Here is a 27,655-nt window from a genome sequence, read left to right on the forward strand (position 1 = left end):
TCCACCTTGTATTATTTGTGCAAAGCTCACCTTTTGTTTGCCTTTTGACCCATCTCCCCACACTATAAATGATTACCCATTCTTCTCTCCCACTTCTTCCCCATTTGCATTTGTTTAGATGAAAATTCAAAATTCATATGCAAAGCAATAACAGCATTTCAGCTGAGTCTATCCATCTGCCTCCCAATTATGGTAAGTATTAAAACTTGGCTTCTAAGGTTAGATAATTAATTAACCCTCAAGCCTTGGGTTAGAAAAAAATTTCTGCTTCTGAAAGCACATTTCCCCAGCACCCAGGTCAAAACCACCCCAACAGTAACAGACTGCTGTGCATTTTAAGCCTAGTTCTACACCTCATAGCACAAAAAGTCTATAAATGAACATTTAATGGATTCAGCCAATACATCCCAAACAAATCAACTTTTGACACATGATTATCCCCACTGATGGCTACCTAATGAGGCATATTAGGCACTGAGGTAGCAAATGGGTAACAATTCATATTTTAAGGGTCCTATTGAATTAAAAAAATAGGATTTCACAATAGTCTCAGTCATGAGTCATAGATTTAAGGATAAAGGTTAAGTTCAGACAGAATAGCTAATGGGCTTTCTACAAACCCAATTGTCTTTTTTGCTTAACTTCTTGTTTGCAAGAAAAAGTATAAAAAACATCAGCCCCATTCTATAATTGCATTTTTCTCAGTGGCACCTTTTGAATTTTCTACATGTGCTTTCTGGGAAATCTCTGCGTGTATACAGCTCCACTCACATAAAGGAGCAACTCTGCCCCTCTCCCTACTGCAGCAGCCCAACCCATGCAGCAATTAGCACACATGAATCCCTCTACCCCAGTAATGAACTTTCTCAGAATTGGAAAGGGCTATGGAGGGGAAGCAGAGGAGATCTGCACTCCTTGCATCCACAGATCACAGGTTCCATCGCCATGTGATGCTTTAGCCAACACCATAGAGCCTTTTAAATGTAGTGTTCACTTGCATGGCCCTTGAACAAAACACTGGTAGAGCAATAGTCATGATCACTCCCACCACATGTGAAATCCACAGTCCCCTGCCAGGTGTCATTACCCTCCCCACCACAGATTCTTTCAGCAAGGGTTAGGAAATGTCAGTGTAGCCTGGGGAGTAGTGTTTAGACACAAACATATGGACAGTGAATCTAGACATGCTGGAGGTGGTGGTGGTGGGTAATTCCACTGCTCTTGAAAGAGTTCTGAAACGGAGAAAGAATGATAATCTTCCTACCCGGGCACATTAAGTGCCTGGACATGTTCCTGAAGCCTCCTCTGTTCCTAGATAAGCAAGTAGGGGCAGCAGCTGGGAGTACTTTTTTCTCAGTTTGCTGCACATTTTCTGTACAGCCTCCATCGTTTTGGGGAGATAAGGGCCAGACTAATATATACTTTCATAACCTTCCAGAATGACTACCATAATGCACTTTACATGAGGCAGACATGATTCAGAAGCTATGGCTAGTGCACAAAGCTGAAGTTTGACTCCAGGTCAATACTGGTAGGCAAGAGAAATACAAAGCGCATTTTGTGGCAAGAGCATTAGCTGATTGCAAGCTTCCAGGCCCAATTCATGGAGGTGATGCTTGCTTTTAAAGCCTCTTACTGCCTGGAACCCACATAACTTAGAACAGCAGTCTCTAACAGGTAGCCTGTGAACTACTGGTTGCTTGCTGACTGCTGCTGTCCAGTCTGTGCATCCCTCTAGGATAGTGGTTTCCCAATCTTTTTATTGTGGTGACCCATAAATCTAAATTTACTTTGTGCAGTGACCCATCCATGCCTGGCCCAAGGTTTTTAGGTGCCCTAGGAAAACTATGACCTTGGCACCCATTTATCCCAGTATTCCATTTATTCCAGTATTCTATAGTGCCCAACCAGATCTTTTTGAGAAAACAACAACTATCACACTAAGGGTGCAGCTGCCCCCACAATCAATGCCAAGCAAATGGAAGTTCATCTCCTCCTCCTCTGCCAGCTGGGCCAGAGCTGGAGTTTGAGGATGGGTGCTTGGGGTGTGCTCGATTGCGGAGATATGTGAAGGCAAATGGTGGGGAAGAGGTTGGTGGCAAGGGGCTTGCTGCAGTACAGCTCCCACAGCATGTGGAAGGCAGTGTGGCACTGCAGGGGACTGGACAAGAGGTTAGCTGCTGAAGGAGCAATACCAAGACACAGGCCATGCATGCACATACCTCTTTCTATTCTCCTCTGGTTTTTCAATGGCACGCTGGACAGCTCCCATCTACACTCCAACCTCCCCCTCCCTTCTTTCAGCTACCATGAAGTTAGTAGTAGCCAGATGGCTTCCCCCCCCCTCATTATTTGTCACGAAAAGGAAGGGGGAGATGATAATGTGACAAGATGGCAAGCAGGAAAGAAAGAGATACATGCAAAGGGCAGCAGCCGCCATTAAGGAGGGCTGGCCTGTGAGCCGGTTTCAGAGCCTTTGTGACTCACTTTTGGGTCCTGATCCACAGCTTGGGAAACACTCCCCTAGGAGACCCAAGAAAAGATCACTAAAAGATCTGCTCTGTGTTGCTTTTTTAAAAAAAAAATAAACTTTTTTTCATAAGATTTTCCTCCATGACACACATCTCAGGTTATGAAGCCAACTGTGTACCACAAGTAAAGAGAAGAACAGATTTGGGTTTCCCTTCTGCTCAAAAAGGAGGCTGTTAAATATATAGCTAGACACTAGAAACTCCTTGCTGAGCCCCATGAGTGACTAGGAATCCAGAAATTTTGCCCCTCCGGCCCCCAACTCCTAGCAGCTGTGTCGCAAACCTTCCAATTTGTGTTCTGGTGCTTTTTGTGATGGGCTACTTGAGGCCACAAGCAGAAGGTTCCCCTATCCTCTGATGCTCTCCCAGACTCCAAGGAGATTCCACCAGTGTTCCCTCTAAGCTGAGTTAGTGTGAGCTAGCTCACAGTTTTTTAGCCTCTGGCTCACACATTTTTGTCTTAGCTCAGGAAGGATGGCTCCGAAGCAAACTAATTTGTGCAGTAGCCAAATTGCTCGCTCACAAGTTTAATGCCAGTAGCTCACAAAGCAGAATTTTTGCTCACAAGACTCCACAGCTTAGAGGGAGCATTGGACTCCACCCACACATAAACAACCCATTTGTTTCCCTTGCTCTAGTAGTGCTAGAAAAGCTTCCGGCTCCTGGTCAGGTGTGCTCTTTACCTGGACAATACTCATTTTTAGGCCCCAAACAGTTGAGATTCTGAAAGAGTCATAACCAGGTCTTCCCAGTATTTTTAAAAAGATACGCTGGCATACCAGGCCCCAGTTTGGGACTACAGCACATGTGGGGATGGTTTTGCCAAAAAACCCCACACCTTTTATTAGCCTTGGAAGGAAAGAAATAGGAGTCTTCTTTCAGGCCAACAGCTTGAGAATGGTTTATATAAATTCTGTTGTTTTTGATGCTAAAAGGAGCTCAGGGGCAATTCAAAATTTCTACTGGCACAAGGGGGGCAAAAGTGTGGCAGCAGCTTTAAGATTGTTTAAGGCCAAATCCCTGGCCCAGCTTACCTAGTAAAGGTAAAGGTAAAGGTTCCCTTGCTTGATAGCCAGTCGAATCCGACTCTAGGGTTGCGGTGCTCATCTCCGTTTAAAAGCCAAAGAGCCAGCGCTGTCCGAAGACGTTTCTGTGGTCATGTGGCCGGCATGACTAAACACCAAGGCACACGGAACGCTGTTTCCTTCCCACCAAAGTGGTACCTATTTATCTACTTGCAATGTTTTGCTTTCGAACTGCTAGGTTGGCAGGAGCTGGAACTAGAGACGGGAGCTCACTCCATCATGTGGCAACCCGGGTCTCGAACTGCTGAACTACCGACCTTCCACAGCCTGCAGTTCAGCGTCTTAACCACTTGAGCCACCGCAGCTTACCTATGGAGCCCCAATTAATATTACTTCAAACATGGGAAATTGGACATGGTTCAATCTAAATTTTTGAGAACAATTTTACAAGTGCCTAACGGTGTCCCTAATGCCCACAGGCATCTGGAATTGGGTATGATAATGGTGGAGGCGAGGCTATGGTTAGCAGTGACTCTGTATTGGTTAAAATTAGCATTTTTCCCAAGGGGATTGTCAAGGTTAATATTGCTAGATTCCTCTGCTCCTCCATGGATAAGGCACTCCATGGATAAGGGCACTGGGTTTTCCAAGCAATTTCTATGCTCAACTTAGAGCATAGAGCCAAGGCTTTGGTCAAACAGAGGATTAATGGTACTGCAAGGCAATACGATTTGAATAGAATAGGGAGAGGGAGACTTTGTCTGGAGACAACCCCTATGCCTTACCTTTCCCACTTATTAAATCAAGAGTATAGGAGAGTGTTCACGCTAATGTGCTGTGACACAGTTCCCTCCTGTCCTTGTAGGAAAGTATAAAAAGATTCCCTATGAAGAAAGGATTTGCCCCTGCTGTAATGAAGGCCTAAAATCTCTAGACCACATCCTGTTCGACACTAAGGTGTATAACAATTTCCGTGAATCCCTTCCTCTGCTTATGTCATTACCTTTAAACAGTAGACAGAGATCGTGCCTTCTGAGCTTTCTTTCAGATAGGCACTATAACGTCAATTACCAGGTGGTTAGATTTGCTGGCTTGCTGCAAGGCAGAGAAAAACTGTAATAGTTCATGTAGTGGATTGTTGAGATTTCAAACTTTTTAGTAGACATTGTAGTATTCTACTGTATTTGGAATGTTTTTATCATGAGGCATTGCTCAAATTGTATTGTGAATGATTTTATTATTGTTGTAATGCCCCAGTGAGGCATCTTATTGTTTGTGATTTATGTTCTGGTCATAGACCATGAATAAAACCTTCTGGTTCTTCTAGGCAAAGTAAGTGTGCCTACCTTTTTTTCTCATAAGGGCTAATAATAGTATGGCATGGATGTAAGTTTAGACTGACAGGATAGAAAGGTTAATCCCCTGTACTGCATCTGTAATCCAGCTATTAGTCTTAAGGGCACAGACTTGACCATGTCTTGTCTATTCAACTCTGTAATTTGGGGGGGGGGGGATGAGCTCAGGTAAGCCAAAGAGGGAGGTGAGAAGGAGTCCTAAATCAGGCCCCAAGGCAGGACCGTAAGGAAGCAGGAGGGGGATAGAAGTACCAGGTGGAGGCAGGGTTTGATCCTCCTGCTTTAATCACTTTGGGAAGGTGTGGTAGCAGGACAGGAGTGGAAGGGTGGGACCGGGGTAAATAAAAAGTACATCTCTTGACTGGGCTGGGGAAGAATTAAGGACTGTGCTACACTGGCACTAGAGAGAGCCAAAAGGGAGCCAGTCCTGGAAAGTAAGAGGATTTGTGTGGTGGAACCCCCCCTACTTCCCATGCTGAGGCCTGTGGGGAAGTATGCCTGACCCCCAACCAAGGCAGCAGAGGGCAGGACAAAAGGAGGCTCACAACATTAATGTGAATAAATAATAATGAGGGTTTGGGTGCAATTTGAGCCAGTTTGGTGTAGTGGTTAAGTGTGCAGACTCTAATCTGTTTCTGTCAGAGCTCTCTCAACCCCACCTACCTCAAAGAATGTCTGTTGTGGGGAGGGGAAAGGAAAGGAGTTTGTAAGCTGCTCTGAGACTCCTTTGGGTAGTGAAGGGCGGTGTATAAATCCAATCTCTTCTTCTCTTCTTCTTAATATTCTCAAAGAAATGGTGCCTGTACAAATGGCGTATTGGCTCTACTGCAACTGAACAAGTGAAGACCCTTAAATATCTCGGGGTTACCTTTAATTACAATCTCAGATGCTCAGAACATCAAAACAGAACCGTAAGATTAGTAAAATGTTCTTCGGCACAAATCAAATAGTTCTATTATCTAAGAGGTAACCAATTTGTTCCGGCAGCCATTAAAATTTACAATGCAAAAATTCTCCCTCAGTTGTTATATGGCATCCCTTTGTGGATTAGTGCTTTTAATCCCAATATGGAGGGTGTTCAAGCATCCTTTTTCTGACAAATTTTGGGAGTTCCCAAATGTGTCCCCTATCTATCTATATGTGCAGAGTTAGGTCTACACTTTTTAGAAACTAGGGCTTGGACTATGGCCAGTCCACTTTAGACTAGATCCTGGAAGTCTATTATCTTTCTTAATTGAAGATTGGTATACTACCATTTGGTTTTCCACTTTTATCAATAAGCTCCAGAAATTAGGCATTACGATATATTCTCTTCTTCTATATGATGAATTACATACAAAAAGAATGGTTCAACAAAGACTTATGGATCATGAATTTCAAAAAATGTTCCCCCTGCATCCTCCCACTTGTTCAGCAGCCAGTCTAGGTATTTACCAAAAACATGGAGTGAAACCTCATTACTTCACCATCTTAGATTCCCCATTCCAACGTCATGCCTTTACTCTGGCCCGCCTGAATGCCTTTCCCATTGGAAGTTCTTTATGGCAGAGTTAGGCAAATACCCTTTCAAAAAAGGCTGTGAACTGGGAACTCTTGATTCCTTACCCCATATTATTTTGAAGGGCCCACTACTTGTTTCCCAGTGCAGCCTCTTTCTAACTATTTTCCAAATAACAATCTTACAGATGAGAAAATGCTAAGTCAGCTTTTAGAAGATGCAAATCCCAAGCAAAACAGAAGTCTAAGCTTTGCAGCATCCTTTATAATTTAATTTTGATCTTACAATCCTGTCACTTCCTCTGTTGGTAACCCTGTATTGGATGGTAGCAATATGGCCCACTAGTACAGCAATTTGCCATTACAGTACAGAGAATTATTTCACAGTAGGCTCACCTTTTTAGGTGCAATTTCAAAACCTTTCACACAAAGGTAATGGAGGGCTACAAGCTTAGATGTAGCAGTGATGTTACAGGAGCTGAAAAGGGAGACCCAGCAACCTCTTTTACATATTACTGGGGAGGGGAGACTCACACAAAAAAGAAAGCATAGCTCCCCACAATCTCTGGGGAATTTTAATAAATGAGATACACTTGACACATTCTCATGTTGTGCTTTATAAAAAAAATAGACAAGGCTAATCTATTACTGTGGCAAAAACCAGAGGCTTTTTTGTCTGAATGAAAACATATTCCTGTAATGCAAGTGACATGTAGCACATTAACTAATCTTCTAATGTGATCCTTCTCCTCTGTAGAATTTGCAAGAGTATAAACCAAAAGGGAATATAAACAATTCTTCTTTATTTTTTTAATAATAAATCATATGCTTTAGGTAAAACAGCTGCAAAGGAAAATATTTTGGAAACCTTCTTTGAGTATTAAAAGTACAAACACTGAAAATGGATGACAAATATTGTGACACAGAATAAATTCACACTCCCTCTCATCTCTCCTTTTCTCACTTGTAATCCTGCCACCTCCTCCTGTGTTGATGCTTAAGCTGAGATGCAAATGTGCACATATGCTGTGCTGTTCCCAAATGTGCAGAGTTTAAATGCAGCACACAGACCTGAAATGGGCAGCTGGGTGTATCACTGGCAATTCAGCTAATTCTGATTACCAGGATAAACCACACACACACACAAAAAAGCAGAACACTCATGGGAGAATAGCTGGCTTACCTTCCATATTAAAACTCTTTTCACATGCTGGGCACTATTAAAATTCTCTTTATATGGACACTTGCAGGGACAAAGGAAGACCTATTTCTAAATACAGCTGTCTTCATAACACCTGATAGACGTGTGTGTGTGTGTGTGTAATGTGCCGTCAAATTGTATATGACTTATGGCAACCCCAGCAAGGGGCTTTTAAGGCAAGTGAGAAGCAGAGGTGGTTTGCCATTGCCTTCCTCTGCAGAGTCTTCCTTGATGGCCTCCCTTTTAAGTACCAAACCTGCTTAGCTTCAGAGACCTAGCGAGATCGGGCTATACCATGCTGTTTTCCCTCCCCCTGACAGACTTAAAAAATTGTATAAGCACATATATCCAAACTGGGTTATAAACAGGCAGGTATCAGAGCTCGTGCCATACTTTGAAAAAGACATCACAGGCAAGTCCTTAAGGGTGCATACTTAAAGAAACAAATACTTAAGAACATTTAATATGGATTAGTTACTCCTTGAAAGAAGATAAGGAGTGGATTTTCCTCATCCTTCCTACGCATGCAACTGGGTCAAATAAGGGTTCTAATCCATGTGAAAGGTAGTAAGTACTGGGGTGGTAATCATTCTAGATTAACAACCTTTGTGTGCAAGCATCAGATCTTGCATGTCTTTGGTCAGGATCCACAACAACAATTTATTGCTGAGGTGCTCTGGGAAGGGGGAGAGAAATTAACCAGAACTGAACCAGAATGAACAGTACAACCCTATGCAGAATTACTCCACTCTAAGAGCACCCCTAACAAAAATGCAAATAGAAAACTTCCAAACAGAAATAGAAACAAAATAGTAAGGAGTAAAATTTGAATTAATACAATATATTCATTATGCTTGTAACCTCCACCCTGGCTCAATTGCATTTCAAGCAATTTCTACCACTGCCATGTGAACAAGGCTATGTAACAGGTTGCTTTCCTTTGGAGATTCTAGAAATCAAGGGTTTTTGTCTCTAATTGCTTTAGAGCAAAAGAGCACAGAGAGAAAAACAATCATATTTCAGCACTAAACTAATGGAATCACAACATTCTTAGAAAATTATTCATTCTAAAAACTGAAAAAGGTACACCTATAGTGATAACATCTCTGTCACCTGCATACAAAATATCTACGACATGTCATTCTTGTCAAATGATAGATACTTTACAGATGCATTCAGGGTTCCTCCAATAGGTGCTCCTGTTGAGCTGCTTACCAGGTAAATTTTAAAAACAATAGCGAGTTACCTTTTTCAGGAATGGCCTGTAACGCTGGCCTTTATCTATGGGTCTGATGGTCATTGTGCTCTATTTACTCAAGACAAAGGCTACGAAGGAAGATTTAAAAAAAAAAAAAAATTAGGCTTAACCAATGGCAGAGAAGGTGGAGGTGGTGGTTGTTGCTGCTGCTGCTGCTGTTGTTACTGGTTTCAAGCAAACTGCATTAGTGGAACTCCCCAGTCTGGAAAATAAAGGCAGTGAGGGAATCAGACGCTGCTTTGCCGTAACCAATCAGGAAGGAGAACGGGGATCTTATTTGCATAGTGCCTAGAGCCTTTCCAGCTACTAGCATTAGAGGGAGCCCCACTCATGTACTGAGATCAGAAAAGAGAAGAGTATGTATCTCAAGCAAATCCCTCAACATTCAGAACCTTCCAAGGATTAGAAATTGTTAGAAGGGTAATCCTCATATATAATGCAATTGGCAAACAAACAGACTTAAAAGGAATCTCCTTCCTTTCTTCCCACTCACAGTCACTACATATATCTGGCGATGTTGAGTTTATTTGAAGTCGCACCTTATTCATTTTATAGACTTGGGGCAGGTAAAAATAAAAAACAGCCAACTGAAAGAAGTAAAACCTATATTTAAAACATGCTTAAAAACAGTGCACTCTGTATCTTGCTAAAAGATGCTCAGGCATGTATCCAGTAAGAAGGGATCCCATTTTTGGAAGCTGGGCTAAGAACACCTCAGTTTTGCTAAATAAAAGTGTAACCAACCTTAGCTCCATCTGACACTTTATGCAGCAGTCGTGTTTGCCATGGACACACTGTGGTTTAATCAGTGAAACAATGAAACAGAAAGGGTACAGGTCTTCAAATATGGTCAGCATGAGTCAGGGGTCTACTACAATGCTGCCAGCATTCACCTGTGACTCAGTGTTTGGAAATAACACATCTCCCTTTCATCAGAGGGCAGCATCCTCCAAAAGTGGTGCTTCTCAAGAGTCCACCCACCTCTGCCATATACCCCATCCATTCTACCTCAGATAAACAGCCGGATGGTAAGCCCCAGGACACAGCTAGGGGGGGGGAAACAAAGAATGGAGTAGGGGGGGGGAAAGGTTGGTTGATCCCTCAACAGTGGCTGGGAAACCTCCTTACACAAAAAAGGCACAGCAGGTAGAGCTCTTCACTGGGATGCCCCGTCATGGCCCTCAGTCACTGCTGCACTCTAAAGCGCCTGCTATAGGAGCTATATTAGCTACCAGGGTCTGCAGCTAGACAAGCTCCCATGCAGGGATGTTTCCTCTGTTCTTGGCAGTGCTGCAAATCATCCAGCCATGCATATGTAATATGTAATATTAACAGGTGTATAAACAGTCAGGACCCCACAGAAGCCACAGTTTCTCCAGCACAGCAGCCTGTCCCTCCAGGAACAATTCCCAGATCTGTGATCCTGGGTCCGTTACTTGCCCTGTAAGGTAAACTTGGTGTTCCTAGGACACCAGCTAGCATCTTGAACCCAGCGCCTACGCTGGGTACAACCATGGGTCCATGGACATACCTCTGCACCTTCAGCTGGTTCAATAACAATCCTGAAATGCAGTCTCTGCTGCACCCTTGAGGGCAGTCATGGGCTTCAGAGCAGACCTCCTCTCCCCCTCCTCTACGGTGAATCGGTGACGGGCCATGAAAAATCTCACTGGCCTTTTGGACTATCATTCCCTTCAAGTCTCTGAAGATGGCCCTGGATATGTTCGTGTTCAAAAGGGGAGGCATCTGTCAGGTCACTCAGCTTCCCAGAGTCAGAGGTGAGCACTACCAGTGAACTCCGACCTCTCCCCAAGGCACAAGATTATGAATGCCAAGTCTATGTGTTATGAAGGAGGTGAATGCACTCTACATACGCTCTGAGCATTCTAGTTCAGTTTTGTGTGAACGGATGAACGTTCACAGTAGACCTTGTAACCAATCCTTGGTAACCAACCCTATGAAGATTTCCTGGTCCCGATGAGGGAGAAAACACTCAAGTAACTGTACTACAGGGTGGTTTGTATAAATCAGCTGCTCATCAGAGTCGCGGAGTCAAGATGGGGTCGGAAGAGACTGAAGAGCACTCCGCGAACACTCATGCTCTTATGGTCATGGAAAGGAAGTCAAGGAGCTTCGTGACGGTAACGCGTCCCTTGGATACTGGGCCGGGTCGCCGTCCGAGTGAGCCAAGCGGCTGTTTGAGGCGCCAAATCAGAGAAGGGCGTGGCCTGCGCCATCGCTGCCGCCCGGATCTACGTCGCGCTGCCTCTGTCAAGATCCCCGGAGATGCGGGACGGGACGGGGGCGCCTTAGGACACGCTTGGTTGGTCGTCCGTCACGTTATTCCTTTCGAGCCGCGTCCCGCGTCACGTGGTCTCCTGGAAGGGGCGGGGCTTGGCTGGCCAGCCCGCCCCGCTGGTGGGCGCGCAGTCGCAGAGCAGCGCGGGGCCGCGGCGGCCGCTCCCTGGCTGGCAGTGCTCGCTAAGATGGCGGATTTCCTGCCGTCGCGGTCCCCGCTGTCGGGCTGCTTTCCCGGCTGCCTGCTCAACAGCAGCGAGGCCGAGCAGCAGCGAAAGTCCAAGGAGATCGACAAGTGCCTCTACCGCGAGAAGACCTACGTCAAGCGGCTCGTCAAAAAAAATGGGAAACGCGAGGGGAGGAAAGAGGCGGCTGGAGCGGGAGAAACTCCGACGAGGCCGGCCGGGGTGCACGCTCGGGAAGGCCTGGCTGCTGCAGGGGAGGGAGCGGGAAGGACCGGGAAGTCGCTGCAGAGCTCGAGGCCGCGGAAGTCGGATGCGGAAGGCGTAGAGGGCGGGCTGTGAGGAGCACTTGGGTGTGGAGGGGACAGGCACGGGACCGTCCGCTTGTGTCAGGCTGATCGGTGTTTCTGCCGTCCCCTCTGGGCTCGAACGCACAACCCCCGCCTCGTCGCCGCTCTGTTGCCCTCCCCCCACGTGTGGTGCGCTTTCGGGAGGGTCTCCCTGGCGGTTTGCCCGCTGGGACTGTGGTTAGGGGGGACGCGGAGTAGGGTAGGTTCTGAAGAGGTGGGTAACTTTGTGCAACAAGTGGTGAGCAATGTTCCCTCTAAGCTGTGGAGTCTTGTGAGCAAAAATTCTACTTTGTGAGCGACTGGCATTAAAGTGGTGAGCGAGCGATTTGGTTACTGCGTAAATTAGTTTGCTCTGGAGCCTGCCTTCCTGAGCAAAGACAGAAATGTGTGAGCCGGAGGCTAAAAAACTGTGAGCTAGCTCACACTAACTCAGCTTAGAGGGAACACTGGTGGTGAGTAGGGGCAGGTGGGCTTGAGTAGGAAGGGGGGGGTTAGAGTAGGGGTCGGACTGGGACAGAGAGTCTGCAAGAACGACATAGGTGGGTGGTGGTCGCAAGTATCAGGATGGCAGTTTGGGAGTGAAGCCAAACGTCAAAAGTTTTTTTCTTTTTTTAATGCACGGTGTTATTTGGTGATGGAGGGTGTGGCTGGGACCTTAGAGGCTTCATATTGGAGCTGCTGTGCTGGTATGTTATGTCAAGGATAGACTTATAAACCATGAGACTGGCATATGTAGAAAGAGAATGACCATCAGGCTATGGAAGTTGGAGTAACCATGGCTAAGTGCACACACTGCAACAAGTTGTGACCAGTAGACTGTAGCTAGAAGACTCTGAATCTATAAAAGGAGGACTTGATCATGGAGGGGTTTTTGTTTGTTTTTTATACAGTGGAAAGGTTGCAGGCATGAATGGTGGATGGCTCATGTTTGGTAATCAAAAGGACACCTCAAGGACCCACAGCTTAGTAATAAAGCATACATTTTTTTGCATACAGAAGAGCCTAGGTCCAATGGCTGGTCTCTCTAGCTAACGAAATTTGGGTAGCAGGTGCTGTGAAAATCCCTCTGTAGCAGTGATTCTGGAGAACTGTCATCAGTCAAAGCAGGCAATACGGAGCTTCAGTTGAGTTCATTGTTCCACATAGCTGACTTGGTGCAGCCAACAGTCAAACTACACCATGAGAGAGAACAGAGTTGGAGGAACAGAAAAACAAAAGATCCAAGATGATGGAGTGGAAACCCAGTAGGGGATGCATTCATAGTGCCATACTTTGGAACAAAGTTGAATCAGGTGCAGTCTGAATAGAAGGTGCAGCCTGAAATTGCACTGTGTTTGTTAGCCATTTTGAACATGTTTTATCAGTAGCAGTTTGTATTACCTTGTTTTGTTTGTTAGCAGTATACAGATTATAATAATCTGTAATTTTAATTAATTATGTAAAGAGATGTGAAAATGGGGGCCAGAAGGAAAACCAAGGAGAATTTTCAGGGGTTATACAACTGGGAGAGTATAGTGAGCATGTTACAAGGAATTTCAGAGAAATGTTCTCACAAGGAGGTGAAGCATAAAACATTTGTTCCGAGCATGTCCAGTATTGTGTAGTTGCCTAAAGTGTTTTCATACTTTCTTGTGCTACAGAAGTTGGCTGAGTAGACTTACGTTCTGTACTGATCCTTCTTTTTGACACTGTACATCTTAGATGCCATTGAAATTTATTTATCTCGTGTACAATACAGCAAATTGTTAGGTAGCAGTGAAAGTGAAAACGAGACTGAACAGGTTTCAACTGGAATCTTACAGTATACTGTTTCACTATTTGTAGCTCAAGCCAAGCCCAATTTTTTAAGGGGGGGGGGGAGAAGAATATAAGCTAACTGATGTGTAAAAAACCACTGATTTCCCAAAGAAATAAGTTATAATGCAAAATCTGTGCTTTACACTGGTTTGAAAGATGCTCAGGTCTCTGACTGCTCCTGGCCACATAATACTCCAGGAAAAGTGAGCAGCTTAGAGGTGATTAATTCTTGGTACAACATTTGTTCAATTTGTCACTTGTAGTCACTTGTAGCCCTACACTGGGAGAGCTAGTCCTGTTCTCTATTTCCCAGGTACCTGAAGGTACCATTATACATATCTAAATATTTTTATTTTGATCTCTGAATTTGATTTGGGGAGGACTAATGTTGTTCCTGACTCTCTGGATTGTTACTGTTTTTATACACAACCATAAGGGTTAGAAATTCTCTGAAGCTTGTATATAATTGGTCACATTAAGAGTTCTGTCCTAGGAAAATCTGCCTTCAGGGTAACTGCACTCTTAAAGTCCTACACAGATTATATATTTCTCTTTCATGCATGCAAGTGCCATCAGGATGTGCTTATGTTATAATTGCTATTATTTAATTGCTATCATTTGGTTTCAGCTTTTTTCAACCCAGTTATAAGCAGTGTTCTCTCTAAGCTCCACAGTGTTGTGAGCAAAAAATTCTACCTCATGAGCGAAAAAAGCTAGTAGCGGTAAAGTTGTGAGTGAGTCTATATTTGACTATAAGATTTGACTAGAAGATTATTTCAGTAATCTTGTAAAAAATCTCAGAATGAATTCTTTTAAACTATATTTAAAGTATATTTTAAGAATAATTTAAACATTATACAAGAAAACAGAATTGTCAAATTTCATTACACAAAATGTTGTCCTCTACAGGGGTAAACCAGGCCTCTGGAGAACAGGTCTCCTTGCCCCTTTCTATTATATTGGTGGACCCGGCCTCCAGAGAACAGGTCTAGCTGTTCCAGTCCACTGTATCGGTAGACTTGGACCGTCGCCTTGCGCTGACCCTTAGAAAACATACCAGCACTTGGGGGGGGGGGAGGCTCTTGTGGTCTACTTTGGTTTTTTTTAGTAAAACATGACAACCAGCATTACACATCAAGAATACCAGAGGTGGAACAATCACTGTCAGAACCCTGCCTAACCTAACAAACAGGAAGTTGCTTAAATGTTATCAACCTGCCCAAAATACTTATTTATTCAAATATTTATATCCCGTTTTTCTGTGTCACTCAAGACAGCTTAGAAATCATACTGAAAAACATAATAGGGGTGAAAAAAATCAGTGATTTTGGCTCAGTTATAGCCTATGGGGACTATTATAGTCAATGAGCCCCATAGACTATAATGAAGAATAGATCTGGGGCTCGGGGGAGGGGAGCTGTTTTTTTGAGGTGGAGACACCAAATTCACTTCATAGCTGCTGGTGCCTCTCCTCAACCCTCCGCCCCCAAGTTTCAAAAAGATTGGACCAGGGGTTCAGTTCTGTGGGCCCCAGAAGGAGGTGCCCCCATCCATTGTTTCCTATGGAATGGGAAAGAATGTTGTGAGTTGAAACTAAAATTCTCTGAGCAGCCCTCTGAAATGTTCTGCACCAGTGCCCCCTAACGCAGTTTAGAGGGAACTGTGGTTATAATACTCACTAATCTAAGGATGCAGAGACTATATTGCATGGCTGATTTTTTTTAGAATTAAACAGTGCCACTTTGAAATATTGATGCAGATGATAAACATGGCTTAGTTTGTTTTACGCTAATAGTCATGGAATTTGTTTAGAAGAGTTGGTTTTTATACCCTGCTTTTCTTTACCATAAGGTGTCTCAAAGCGGCTTACAATCGCCTTCCTTTCCTCTCCCCACAACAGTCATCTGGTAGAGTAGGTGGGGTTGAGAGAAAATAGGGACTGAGGAATAGCTGTTTCACGTTATGTCTGTAAATGCTTCCTTTTTTCTTTAGAAGATCTTACATTGGAAGACTCCCCCAAACAACAGAAAAGCTCTCTAATTAGTAATCATTATACTCTATTTTGCATTAAGAACAGCCTTCAGTAATTTCTTGCTTGCACACTAAGACTATATGCCATTGGTGTCAAACATGCGGCCCGGGGGCCGGATCAGGCCCCCGGAGGGCTTCTATCAGGCCCACAGTGGAACTGGCTGTCTTCTGCTTCTTCTTCCAGTTCTGCTGCTGCTGTGTCATTGTAGGTTTTCAGCTTACAGATACACACCTGAACAGCATACTCAAGATTGTAACAGCACAGACATCTTTATGCAGTAGTTCAGAGCAGGAGGTGTCAGTTATCAGACACTGTTAAATGAACAAAATATTGCAGTGAGTGCTAATGTTTTAAGCATGTTTTTATTTTAAGTTAAAAAAAACCCTTTGTGTTTGTGTCCTTTATAAAGTTTATATCTCCGCTACCTGGTATTACATTTTATGACACACATGGCCCGGCCCAACAAGGTCTCATTTATGTCAAATCCGGCCCTCATAACAAATGAGTTTGACACCCCTGCTATATACTAACATAGAATGTGTGGCAAGAGGGGGAAATAGTTTCAAACTAAAGTTACTATGTATAATAATTATTTACTGTCTGATATTAGACAAGTAACGTCATAGAAGTAAATTCAGAGGGTAGCTGTTTTGGTTTAGATTAAAACAGCTAGATATAAGCGTAGTAGCATTTTAGAGACCAACAAGATTTTGGGGGTATAAACTTTCAAGAGTTGGATCTTTTTTCATCAGATACATGTAAAATACATTTATTTTAAAAACTATAGATGAGATATTTGTTAACACCAAAATAGTTCAGAGAGTTCAGGCACCATGCATGTCTTCTACCTTGCGTCACATTAATAATCTTGTTGTAATCTTTAGAACAGGATTACAACAAGATTATGAATGTGAAGCACCTTTAAAAAGGTAGGCCAGTATTTCTCTATTGCAAGGGAAGGGGCTCAGACTGAGAAAGGAGCTTTCCTAATGAAATGAAATTCTAGATGGTTACCACCTGATTCATAGTTCTTAGCCACTGTACTGCACCAGCACTCCTTGGTGTTTCATTTTATCTCTCAGTTTTGTAGCCATGAAAGCACTTTCTGCTTTTAATTTTATTTTTAAATTAATATTTCTTTTTGAATTTTCAAGTTGGTACGTCATGAACAAGGTCTTCCTGTGGGAGCTGCATCATCTAAATTGCGGTTGTATGGTCTCACGTGGGTTTTTCTAGCTGTAGTCCCCAAATTATGCAGTTCCCTTCCTTAGAGGTTTAGTATGGCACCATCTTTCTAGGCCTTATTGAAAATATTTTTATTCTGTAATGCCTTCAAACATTAGTTTGGGTTTATCCTTGATCTATTCCAGTCCGGCTTTCGCCCGGGTCATGGGATGGAGACGGTGCTGGTTGCCCTTACTGATGACCTCTGGAGGCATCTGGATCAAGGCAGTGTGGCGGCACTGTTGCTGTTAGATCTGCCGGCCGCATTTGACATGGTCGACCACCAGTTGCTGCTGACCCGTCGCCTCGCCAACGTGGGGATAAAGGGGCTCACCCTTCAATGGCTTGCCTCTTTTCTCCAAGGTCGGGGACAGAGAGTGGTAATAGGGGAACAGCAGACCTGGAGGCACCCACTTGAGTGTGGGGTGCCTCAGGGCAGTGCTTTCCCCGATGTTGTTTAACATCTACATGCGCCCCCTTGCCCAAATTGCCAGGGGTTATGGGCTGGGTTGCTATCAATATGCAGATGACACCCAGCTCTTTCTGATGTTGGGCAGCCGGTCGGGCTCCAACCCGGAAGATCTGAACCGGGCATTATAGGCAGTGGCTGGGTGGCTCAGGCTGAGCCGGATGAAACTAGTTCCAGCAAAAACGGAGGTCCTGTGCCTGAGTTGTGTCGGTACGGGGTTGGGATGCCTTTGGTGTCAGCGTTGGAGGTTAGGCGTTTGGGAGTGCTCCTGGATTCCTCCTTAACTATGGAGGCCCAGGTGGCAGCCACTGCCAGATCAGCGTTTTACCATCTTAGTCTGGTTCGGCAGTTGGCTCCCTTCCTCGACCGTGATGACCTGGCTACAGTGATCCACGTGACGGTCACCTTGAGGTTAGACTAATGTAACGCTCTCTACATGGAGCTGCCTTTGTTGCAGATCCGGAAGCTGCAGCTAGTGCAGAACGCGGCGGCCAGGCTGTTGATGGGTCTCCCCAAGTGGGAGCACATCCAGCCTGGGCTGAAAGCGCTGCACTGGCTGCCAATAGCATACCAGATCCGTTTCAAAGTGCTGGTACTTACCTTTAAAGCCCTAAATGGCCAGGGTCCGACCCACCTGAGGGACCACCTTTCCCCATGCGTACCCCCAAGGGCACTTTGGTTGGGGACACAACATCACCTGGTGATCCCAGGCCCCAGGGAGGTAAGGCTTGCTGCGACCAGGGCCAGATCCTTTTCAGTGGCAGCTCCTACCTGGTGGAATGAGCTCCCGGAGGAGATCAGGGCCCTGTGGGACCTTATGCAGTTCCGCAGGGCCTGCAAGACGGAGCTCTTCTGCCAGGCTTTCACGTAGGGGCCGCCACTACCACCACCATCAGTGTGGGTAACAACAGGGCCAGGGGGACAGCTCTTGGAAGATCTGCCATAATATTGTGTGGCGCTAGTACCACAGGACAGGCTATGTACCAAATACAGGACAATACCACCTCCAATGGAAGACTGATATCATCTTGTAATTTATTCGGAGACCATCTTGGTTCTACTGAGCACTTTATTTATGTTGATATTAATGTTTTTATTGTTTTATCTTGTTTTTATGCGTGGGCGCTCGTGCTCGCTTGTAAACCGTCCTGAGCCCGCTTGCGTGGAGGGCGGGGTATAAATACAATAAATAAATGGATGGATGGTTTTGATGCATTGTGATGCTGCTTTACTATTATTAGTTTTTGTGGTGAGTTTATGATGTTTTTGATTTTATGTTGTTACCTGTTTTGGGCATCTTTTTAAGAATATAAGAACAGACAAAGAGGCCTGCTGGATCAGACCAGTAGTCTGTCTAGTCCAGCAGCCTGTCTCACACAGAAGCCAACCAGATCCTCTGAAGGGCCAACAACAGGGCACAGTGGCCGTGATCTTCCCCTGAAGTTGCCTCCTGGCTCTGGGATTCGGAGGTTTAGTGCCTCTCAACGTGGAGGTTCCCATCAGTCACCATGGCTAGTAGGTACAGATAGACCTATCTTTCATGAATCTGTCTAATCCCATGGCCTGTATATCCCAAAATAGCATGCAATCAACTGAATATTGTTCTTGTTATTATTTTATACAACTCTTTCGCAGTTGTTTATACTATGTAAGAGTGCTGAGTTGATGTTAATTCATAAAAAAACATGCAATTGCATTGTATCAATCTTAGCCTCTCTCAGTGCCTGGAACTGGCGTGTATATGTGTTGAAGTCTAAATACTGGGTTGCCACTTTCTGGAAAACTAGGGAAAGTCAGGGAAATGGAAACTGGTCAGGGAAATGGGTCAAATGTCAGGGGAAATGTGATTAAGACATACTTTTGAAATGCTGTTGCAGGAGAACAGTCTACACTTGTGGCAGTTGAGGTAGTGAACTGGCAGAATACAAGTGTAATGTAATGATGCAGCACACGTATTCCGTAATTTGATTATATGATTTTGAAAATGTTCATGGCTGATGGTTGTTAACAGTAAAACAGAATAAAATGAACTTATAAGACACAGCATTCTTTTATGGAGAATCTGGTTTCCTACAATTTTTTTGTATTTAAAGAAACGAATCGGTTTAAGTTGATTTGAAGACGGAAATATTTTGATAGGTTAACAAATAGAGCTTTATTTCTTCTGGCCAGCTGTAAAGTCCAAGCATGTCATAATACTACTCTCAACAATAAATTTGCAAATTGTTTGGACATCAGACTTTGTAATACAGAACTGTGTTAATAAAAGGAAAAACTATTTTAAAATGTTATTTTTTTCCATAGAGATCTCTCTTCTCTACATCTGCACAAAGGAAATAACAGCATTTCTGTTAGAAACAAACATCAGATGTTCACTTTACATGAAGAAGAGGTCAGAAATAGTCAACAGACAAAAAGTGTCAATTCAGTTTTCAGTGATGTTCAACAAAACAATAATTTCCAGTTGTTGAGCATTGTATCTAAGCATGTTTCCTGTAGGCTGCTTGAGTGTCTTAAAGAAGTCTGATAAAGGGCCAATATTAAAAACCTAGTGTATAATAATCATATACAAAAATACATGTATTTATTAGAAAGGCAGTTAAAAACATATACGGGCCCAGTGAAAGCCTCTGCTCTGAAGTATCAGTGGTCTGTGTACCCTTAACAGTTGGCACAAACTCAGTTGTAAAATGTGCGCTTTTATAAAGCACTGAAACAAAAAAGGGCAAAAATAGGACTGTAGGAAACTACTTGGGACCCAAAGAAATAGATTTAGTCAACCTGACTCAGTCTGGGCCTTATTAAGAGCACCCACTAGTTGCAGCACAAGATAGTTACACAATTGCATGTAACCTGAAAATTATCCACAGGAATAGAACATTCCTACAAGTACTATATTTACCTTGCATACAAGGTTTAAAGTTTTAAGCATGTGTTCGTAGACAGTTCCCTAACCCTGCACACCAAATAGACAGTACATTGGGGTTGTGAATGGAATGATATACATGAGATGATGCTTTTACCTCTGCTGAGCCCAGAGCTGAGTTGAATGAAAACCTTGCAGATGAATTTTGCTACTGTTGGATTTCACAGAGAACAACTTCAACAGTGCACTATGCAAAGTAAGGTTTGCAAATGGGGTTTGTCTGCTCCTGTTGAAATTTACAGAGAACAAGCTCTTGCTCTCCCTCTCAAACAAAAAACTTGCAGATGGGTTTGTCTACTTCCACTAGATTGTAGAAATGGTCTGCAAACATTAAAGCTCCACTTCCTTCCTTGCTGCTGATCTGCTAATTACACATTCTGGAACCCAGTAAGTTCCAGGCCCAGAAAAGTCCTACTTTCTAGACAAGCAGTGCTTCTATTGAAGGCTGCATTGGGAACTACATTTTGAAGATGGCTTTTGAGACGGTTTTTACGCAATCGCTGGATGTCATACCATGCTGAGTCCATTTCATGGCTGTCATCAGTTACTGCAGATAAATACAAAGGTTATTATAAAGTATGCTACAGAACTTTTGAGCTAAGTAATATGGAAATTAGAACTGTGTAGTCAGTCTCATGCACAAAGACCATCACATCAGAAGAACCTGAAAACAAAATCAAGTCAGCAATCCATTGTGGTGTGTTTTGGTTCAAAACCAAGTACAGGTTCAGGCAATGAAAGCACAGGAGAGGAAGAGAAAAACTCTGAAAACGCTGAAAAACATGTTCAGGATGATGAAATATGCAATGAACTACCTGCTACACAAACTAGTATGGCTGCCTTTGGAATCAGAGATGATGTTAAGACAGTAGAGTGCCTGTGAACCTTGCAGCTAGTGAAGAAGGCATCATTTAACTCTTGTAACAACATCAGTGAGTTATTCAAGTGAATGTTCTCAGGTAGCCAAATAGCCTGACAGTTTCATCTTGGAAAACAAAAGCAATGTATGCTTTGGTTTTTAGTTTAGTGCCATTCTTCTCTGACCTTCCTCTGAAACAAATAAAACATTTGTTACCTGTTTTGATGAAGCTTTGAATAAGGTGCTTCAAAGGGGTCAGATGTATTTAGTGCTTTGTTTTTGGAATGAATGCTGCCAAAAAGTTTCTACACAGTACATCACCAGTGTTTTTCTTCAAAATGCTACTGCTGAAGACCTTCAGAAGTTTCAAGACATGTCTTCTTTACCATTTGCAGAATTACTATAGGTGTCTATGGATAAACCAAATGTAAATCACCTTTTCCTGAAAAAAAATGAACAAAGAAATGAAAAACAGTTGTGACCGAAAAAGAGAAGAAAGGCCCCGGTCACACGGGCAGGAAATATTATAAAGTATGCTACAGAACTTTTGAACTAAGTAATATGGAAATTAGAACTGTGTACTCTCATGCACAAAGACCATCACATCAGAAGAACCTGAAAACAAAATCAAGTCAGCAATCCATTGTGGTGTGTTTTGGTTCAGGCAATGAAAGCACAGGAGAGGAAGAGAAAAACTCTGAAAACGCTGAAAAACATGTTCAGGATGATGAAATATGCAATGAACTACCTGCTACACAAACTAGTATGGCTGCCTTTGGAATCAGAGATGATGTTAAGACAGTAGAGTGCCTGTGAACCTTGCAGCTAGTGAAGAAGGCATAATTTAACTCTTGTAACAACATCAGTGAGTTATTCAAGTGAATGTTCTCAGGTAGCCAAATAGCCTGACAGTTTCATCTTGGAAAACAAAAGCAATGTATGCTTTGGTTTTTAGTTTAGTGCCATTCTTCTCTGACCTTCCTCTGAAACAAATAAAACATTTGTTACCTGTTTTGATGAAGCTTTGAATAAGGTGCTTCAAAGGGGTCAGATGTATTTAGTGCTTTGTTTTTGGAATGAATGCTGCCAAAAAGTTTCTACACAGTACATCACCAGTGTTTTTCTTCAAAATGCTACTGCTGAAGACCTTCAGAAGTTTCAAGATATGTCTTCTTTACCATTTGCAGAATTACTATAGGTGCCTATGGATGGGCCAAATGTAAATCACCTTTTCCTGAAAAAAATGAACAAAGAAATGAAAAACAATTGTGACCGAAAAATAGAAGAAAATTAATTGATTGACCTTTGAACATGTAGTCTTCATGTTGGAGAATGTTACGTGTCTTGAATGTTCTATATCCTTGTTTTTGACAAATCAGATCAATGACACAGCAGCTGAAAAATCAAAGCAACAGTACATTGCTTTAACCACAGCTGCCCCCAATAAATTCAGGGCTTGATTTCAAGCATAGGTGGTAGAACAAGATGATGAAGTTGGATTGGATACATTTTAAAGTGGTATTTTGAAGGGCAACAAGAATTTCTCACACTTATGGAATGTTGTCAAGAGGTGTCGTATCCTGTCTCATGGTAATGCTTCAGTTGAAAGTAGATTTTCAGTTAGTAAGTCAATGTTAATAGAGAATTTGCATGAAGAAACTGTTGTCTGTCAATGCCAGGTTTATGATGCTGTCCTGAGTTCTGGAGGACTTGAATCTGTGGTAATTTATAGGAGTATGTTGCACTCAGTCAGGCATGCTCATACATGATACACAGAGTACTTAGAGGTTAAACGGCATAAGCAGCAAGAAGAAACTCTAAGGAAACAAGAAATTTGAGGGAGAAATTAAACATCTTGAAAATGCTAAAAAAGGACTGAGAAAACAAGTCAAACTGGAAGAAGAAATGATTGATTAGAAACTAAAAGAGCTATAAAACAAAAAGAAAAAACTGTGGAAGTGATAGCTGTATACTGTTGTTTAATCTTTTTAAAAAGAGTATTTGTACTCTAACTTTATTTATTTAGGGGGGTTACTATTTTGTGTGTGTGTGTGCTTGCGAGCCTGGAAGTCATGGTGACTTCTGGTGACCCCTAAGAGGGCTAGGATGTTTCAGAGAGGTGGCTTGGTAACTTGCCTCTGCATTCCGGCCCTGGTATTCCTTGGAAGTTGCCCTTCCAAGTACTTGCCAGGGTCAGCTCTGCTTAGTTTCTGAGAAGTGACGAGATCGGGCTTGCCTGGGCTATCCAGGGCAGGGATATCTAACTTTATTTTTAATTGCAATTTCTCAACCATTTTTAAGAATATTCGTAGAATCATAGAGTTGGAAGGGACATCTATTCCAACCCCCCTACACAATGCAGGAAATTCACAAATACCCCCAGTGATCCCTGTTCCACGCCCAGACGATGTCAAAAAAAATCTCCAGGATCCCTGGGCATATAAGAAAGGGCATTCATTGAAATGTATTTTATATAATTTTTAGTGTATTTTTAAACAAGAACAAAAATGGTCTGTCATTTGTTAATGGTTAGAGATTATATATTGAGGTTCCTTCCGTGTAATTTTTGGTGCATTTTCAAAACAGATGTGTTCAGTTCCTTCCGTGTTTAAACAATCAGTGTTTAAATAAGTTCATATTGAAGCTCTTATCTTAACAAATATTTGCATTTCAGTACTTGTGTAGTTTTAAATCATTTGATCAAGCCTTTATTTAGTGTAATATAACCTATGCATTTTAAAACTTGGGGGCATTTTTGAACCGTGTTCAGGAAAATCAACAAAAGTCAGTCAGGGAAATGGAAAATAAAATTTTAGTGGCAACCCTGTTGGAAATTCTGAGGGGAGGCAATTTTTTCACCCATTTTTATAGAGTTTTTCCCCCAAGGCCTTTTCATTTCCAGTTCAGTGTGACCTTATGCCATGCGACTGTAATCTGGCTGTGCCATTTGCATTGCCCTTGCACATGAGTAAAGAAAATGCATGTTCTCACCCTTATCTTGATGTGGGAAGATACTGGCATCTTTGTGTGCTAAATGGGTCTACTGTTAGCAATTTTTTCCCATGTATTGCTTATTACCCACAGTTGTTTCTTGATTTGGGCAATTTCTGCATATATCTGAGTGTTGTTTGCACCGAGAGAAAACTTCATTGGATCTAATGTCAAGTTCTGACATGATTAGAAAACTAATGAACTTTCAATTTTGTTTTAGGAATAAGAGTCCTTGTGGATGCTCGAGAGAAACTTCATATTCCCTGGGGAGATCCTGCTAACCAAAAGAATGGTGACAAGCTGATGGCCTTTGATACCCGCTCAGCATTGGTGGCGCAAGGAATGGTGGAGACCACAGTTTTTTTACAGTACCTTCTAGCAATAAAAGCCTTGTGGGCAGATAGTGGTATCCAACATTCCTACGATAGGCGCAGAGAATTTCAGCTGGTAAGTTGCACAGATCTTTCTTAATGCTGTTCTTGTTGAGATGGTACCCTTAAAAAAATGCAGTTGAAACGATGGTCTATTTCTTTGCTGTTATAAAAGCAATTAGATTTTCTTGGAGTAACAACTGTAGGTTAAGATGTAAGTAAAGATACATAGCCTAATCAGGCTTGACTTTTTTCCCCAGAAATCAATTTTTGTGGAACTTATTTTTCACAAGGCCAAGCAACGGAGCAATAGCAGAGCTTGGCATTTGAACTTACACTTTAGAGTGTGTAAAGAATGACCTTCAGGTTCTCTTCAAAAATATGCTTGGACTTAGTCCAGGAAAAAAGCTAGTGTTCTGTGTTCCAGTGATTATTAAAGGAGGCCATAGAGCAACCTCAGGTGGTGATCTGTGAGTCTGACAGGGTTTTTTTTTCCCCAGAAATTCTGGCTACATTTGGAAATTTAGGGTTAACCCAAGTCAGCCCCTTTCCCCAATATGCAGTGGGTTCTGACAGCAAGCAAAGTGGAATTGTTTCAGTTTCACCCTGATGATTAAATAGCGGACCCCGTATCCCCCCCCCCGCATATGCTTAAATTGGCACTCAGTAAACAGGAATCAAGCATAATATTAAGAAGATGGCTGATGGCTGTTGGGCACAAGAGTTTCCTTGAATGTATGGCTGACATTTCTGAATCATATGCGCATTACATAAGTTTACCTGTGCAAATGAAGTTGCCGTGTCTGGAGTATGTTCTAACTTTTCCTCGTTACACGCCTGCACGCCATCTCAGATTTTCCCAGGCCATCTCTTGATTGAACCCTCTCTTTGAATTCCGCTGCTTTTTTGGTGGCAGCTCCAGCGTTATTGGACACCTTTCCCAGGGAGTCCCAGAGATCCCCTGTGCTCTGCCTTCTATAAGAAACATAAGGCTGTTCTTTTGAGGTGGGCATTAATTTCATCTGGATGGTAGTATTTTGAGGAAAAGGTATATAGTTGTATCTCTCATCTTTTGATTTTACTTGTCTGTGGGTCAGGGGTTTTTGTGAGCCCGATTGCTATGGTTGTCATAAAAGGTAGCATATATTCTATTTAATTGGTGGACTTTGGTATGTATTTGGGGTAGTGGATTATGAGTTAAAGAATCACTGATGGATCTTGTTTAAAAAGTTACTATATATGATTATATTTAAAATTCTGATAGGGAGTGTGGGACCAATGTAAACAACCAAATGTGTTAACAAACTAAAATGAAGAGACCCCCTCTTAGGAGGGATGGAGCAGGGCAAGCATTTAAAGCATTGTGTTCTGTGGTTTACATACAATCTCTAATGTTACATCGGTACTGAACAGTACAATCCTGTGTGGTGTTCCTCCAATCTAGGCCTCCTGAAATAAGGGTATTTTATTGGACTGCCTGCAGCCTGGATGTTGCTGGTATATTTTTCCTAAATCAGACTGCCATTACATTAACAGAAGTGAGTTTAGAAATGCTTAAAATTAAAATATCCTGACCTGGATAGCCAAGCTAGCCTGATCTCATTAGATCTCAGAAGCTAAGCAGGGTCAGCCCTGGCCACTATTTGGATGGGAGACCTCCAAGGCATACCAGGGTTGTGACATGGAGGCAGACAGTGGCACACCACCTCTGAACATCTCTTGCCTGGAAAACCCTATGGGGTTGCCATAAGCCATCTGTATCTTGATGGTGCTTTCCACTACCAAAATTGTACAATACTTACAACGATCAGGGTGATATGATTTCTGTATGATTTAAGAGATTTATAGTGTGTGTGCAATGCATTCTTGAAGTAATATACTTGAATCTTACATATTATGATTTTTTGTATATTCTATAATGTTGAATAAAGTTTTAACTCTTTGTTACATGCCTTTGTGGTCTGAGGTGAAGTATACTTCATCTCTGTTCCTCTGAATATTTTGGGTTGGGTCCAAATGTTCCTTCTATGAGTAGAAATGCATTTTTGCTTGTGCAAGGTCAGTTGAATGACTTTTGCCAATTTCCCCCTACCACTGCCAACCCCCATGTCATGCTTCATTTTTCTCTGAAGAGTGCCCCAACCCCAGGAGCAGCATTTGGGGAAATAAAATGGGCTGCAGTGAGAGGTTTGTTTACAAGCAGAGCTCCACTCATGATACTCTGGATCCAACCTATTTTTCATTGCTAGTAGTGTGTTATTGTTAAGCAGTGATGTGGGTTTTCTGGGAAACTTCTCTGTTGCTCTAAAAATGGGATCTTATTTGTTTGACTCATTTTTTGCTCCCTTTCACACATTATTCCTCAACAGGAACAGAGAACACTGGAAATTTCAGTATTTTCTATGGTAGGCTTTGCTTGGTTTGGGTTTCTTGCTAATACAGCAAATGTGGAACACAGAATAAACTCACCTGTTTCTGACACTATTGTGGCCTTTTCAGTATTCACTGATTTGTTAGGGTGGTGTGCAAAAGCTTAATTTGGTCTCAAGAAGTGTGCTTTGCACATGAAAGCTTACCCTTTGAATAAAACTTTGCTGTTCTTAAAGGTGCCACTGGACTCAAATTTTGTCAGTCTTCTTTATTTAGTTTTATTAATTTCTGTTCCACATTCTCCACCAGTGGTACCTGATGGCTTATGGATAGTTAAAACATAAAAACAGACACATATTAAAATAGTTTTTAAATGTTCTGGACTGAAAATGGTTGTTTAGCTCATATTCTGTTAAAATCCAAGACTATATCCCGATCAGTGTGGAAACATCAGGGAATATTCAGTTTAAAGTACAGTTGTTGAAAATAATGGCCAGTAGAAGTGATGCTGTATACTAGCACGTAGTATGAGGTAGATGCATCTAATTCTCCAGAATATATGCCATCATAATGTTTAATTTTAGGTAGCTAAAAAAAATAAAAGTGCTATACAATATAAGGCTTGTAATTAGTCTTTAAGATGCCACAAATCTTTCTGCTACAAAAGACAAACATCCTTATTCTATTTTCAAGAGGGTTTTTTTTCCCTGTGCGGATACTTATTTCCACCAACAGGGGGCTCACTCTCCCCTAACAGCTTTTCCTACATAGTCAGTAGACTTCCTGGGTTTGTAGAAAAATCCAAAAACTAAAAAAATCCCTTCAGGGACAGCTGAATTCCCCCCAAAACCTTTTGAAATGGCCTCTGTGGGGATCTAAGTCCAGACATCAACGGTGAGAGATTAGAATGTTCGGGGGG

General features: G+C 42.5%; 2 protein-coding genes across 2 annotated transcripts in view; one reads left to right on the top strand and one right to left on the bottom strand.

Moving 5' to 3' along the window:
* RGS9 (regulator of G-protein signaling 9) overlaps positions 1-8,909 on the bottom strand; it is an 87,778-nt gene extending 78,869 nt beyond the window's left edge. Inside the window, exon 1 of the mRNA XM_015406006.1 lies at positions 8,856-8,909. Coding sequence (XP_015261492.1) covers positions 8,856-8,909 — 54 coding nt within the window. The remainder of the gene's footprint in view (positions 1-8,855) is intronic.
* A 2,444-nt stretch (positions 8,910-11,353) lies between these two features.
* GNA13 (guanine nucleotide binding protein (G protein), alpha 13) overlaps positions 11,354-27,655 on the top strand; it is a 52,059-nt gene continuing 35,757 nt past the window's right edge. The window contains exons 1-3 of the mRNA XM_015406007.1: positions 11,354-11,685; positions 21,601-21,767; positions 24,216-24,442. Coding sequence (XP_015261493.1) covers positions 11,354-11,685; positions 21,601-21,767; positions 24,216-24,442 — 726 coding nt within the window. The remainder of the gene's footprint in view (positions 11,686-21,600; positions 21,768-24,215; positions 24,443-27,655) is intronic.

Source organism: Gekko japonicus, unplaced genomic scaffold (genome assembly GCF_001447785.1).
Source record: "Gekko japonicus isolate JY-2015 unplaced genomic scaffold, Gekko_japonicus_V1.1 scaffold414, whole genome shotgun sequence".
Classification (NCBI taxonomy): domain Eukaryota; kingdom Metazoa; phylum Chordata; class Lepidosauria; order Squamata; family Gekkonidae; genus Gekko; species Gekko japonicus.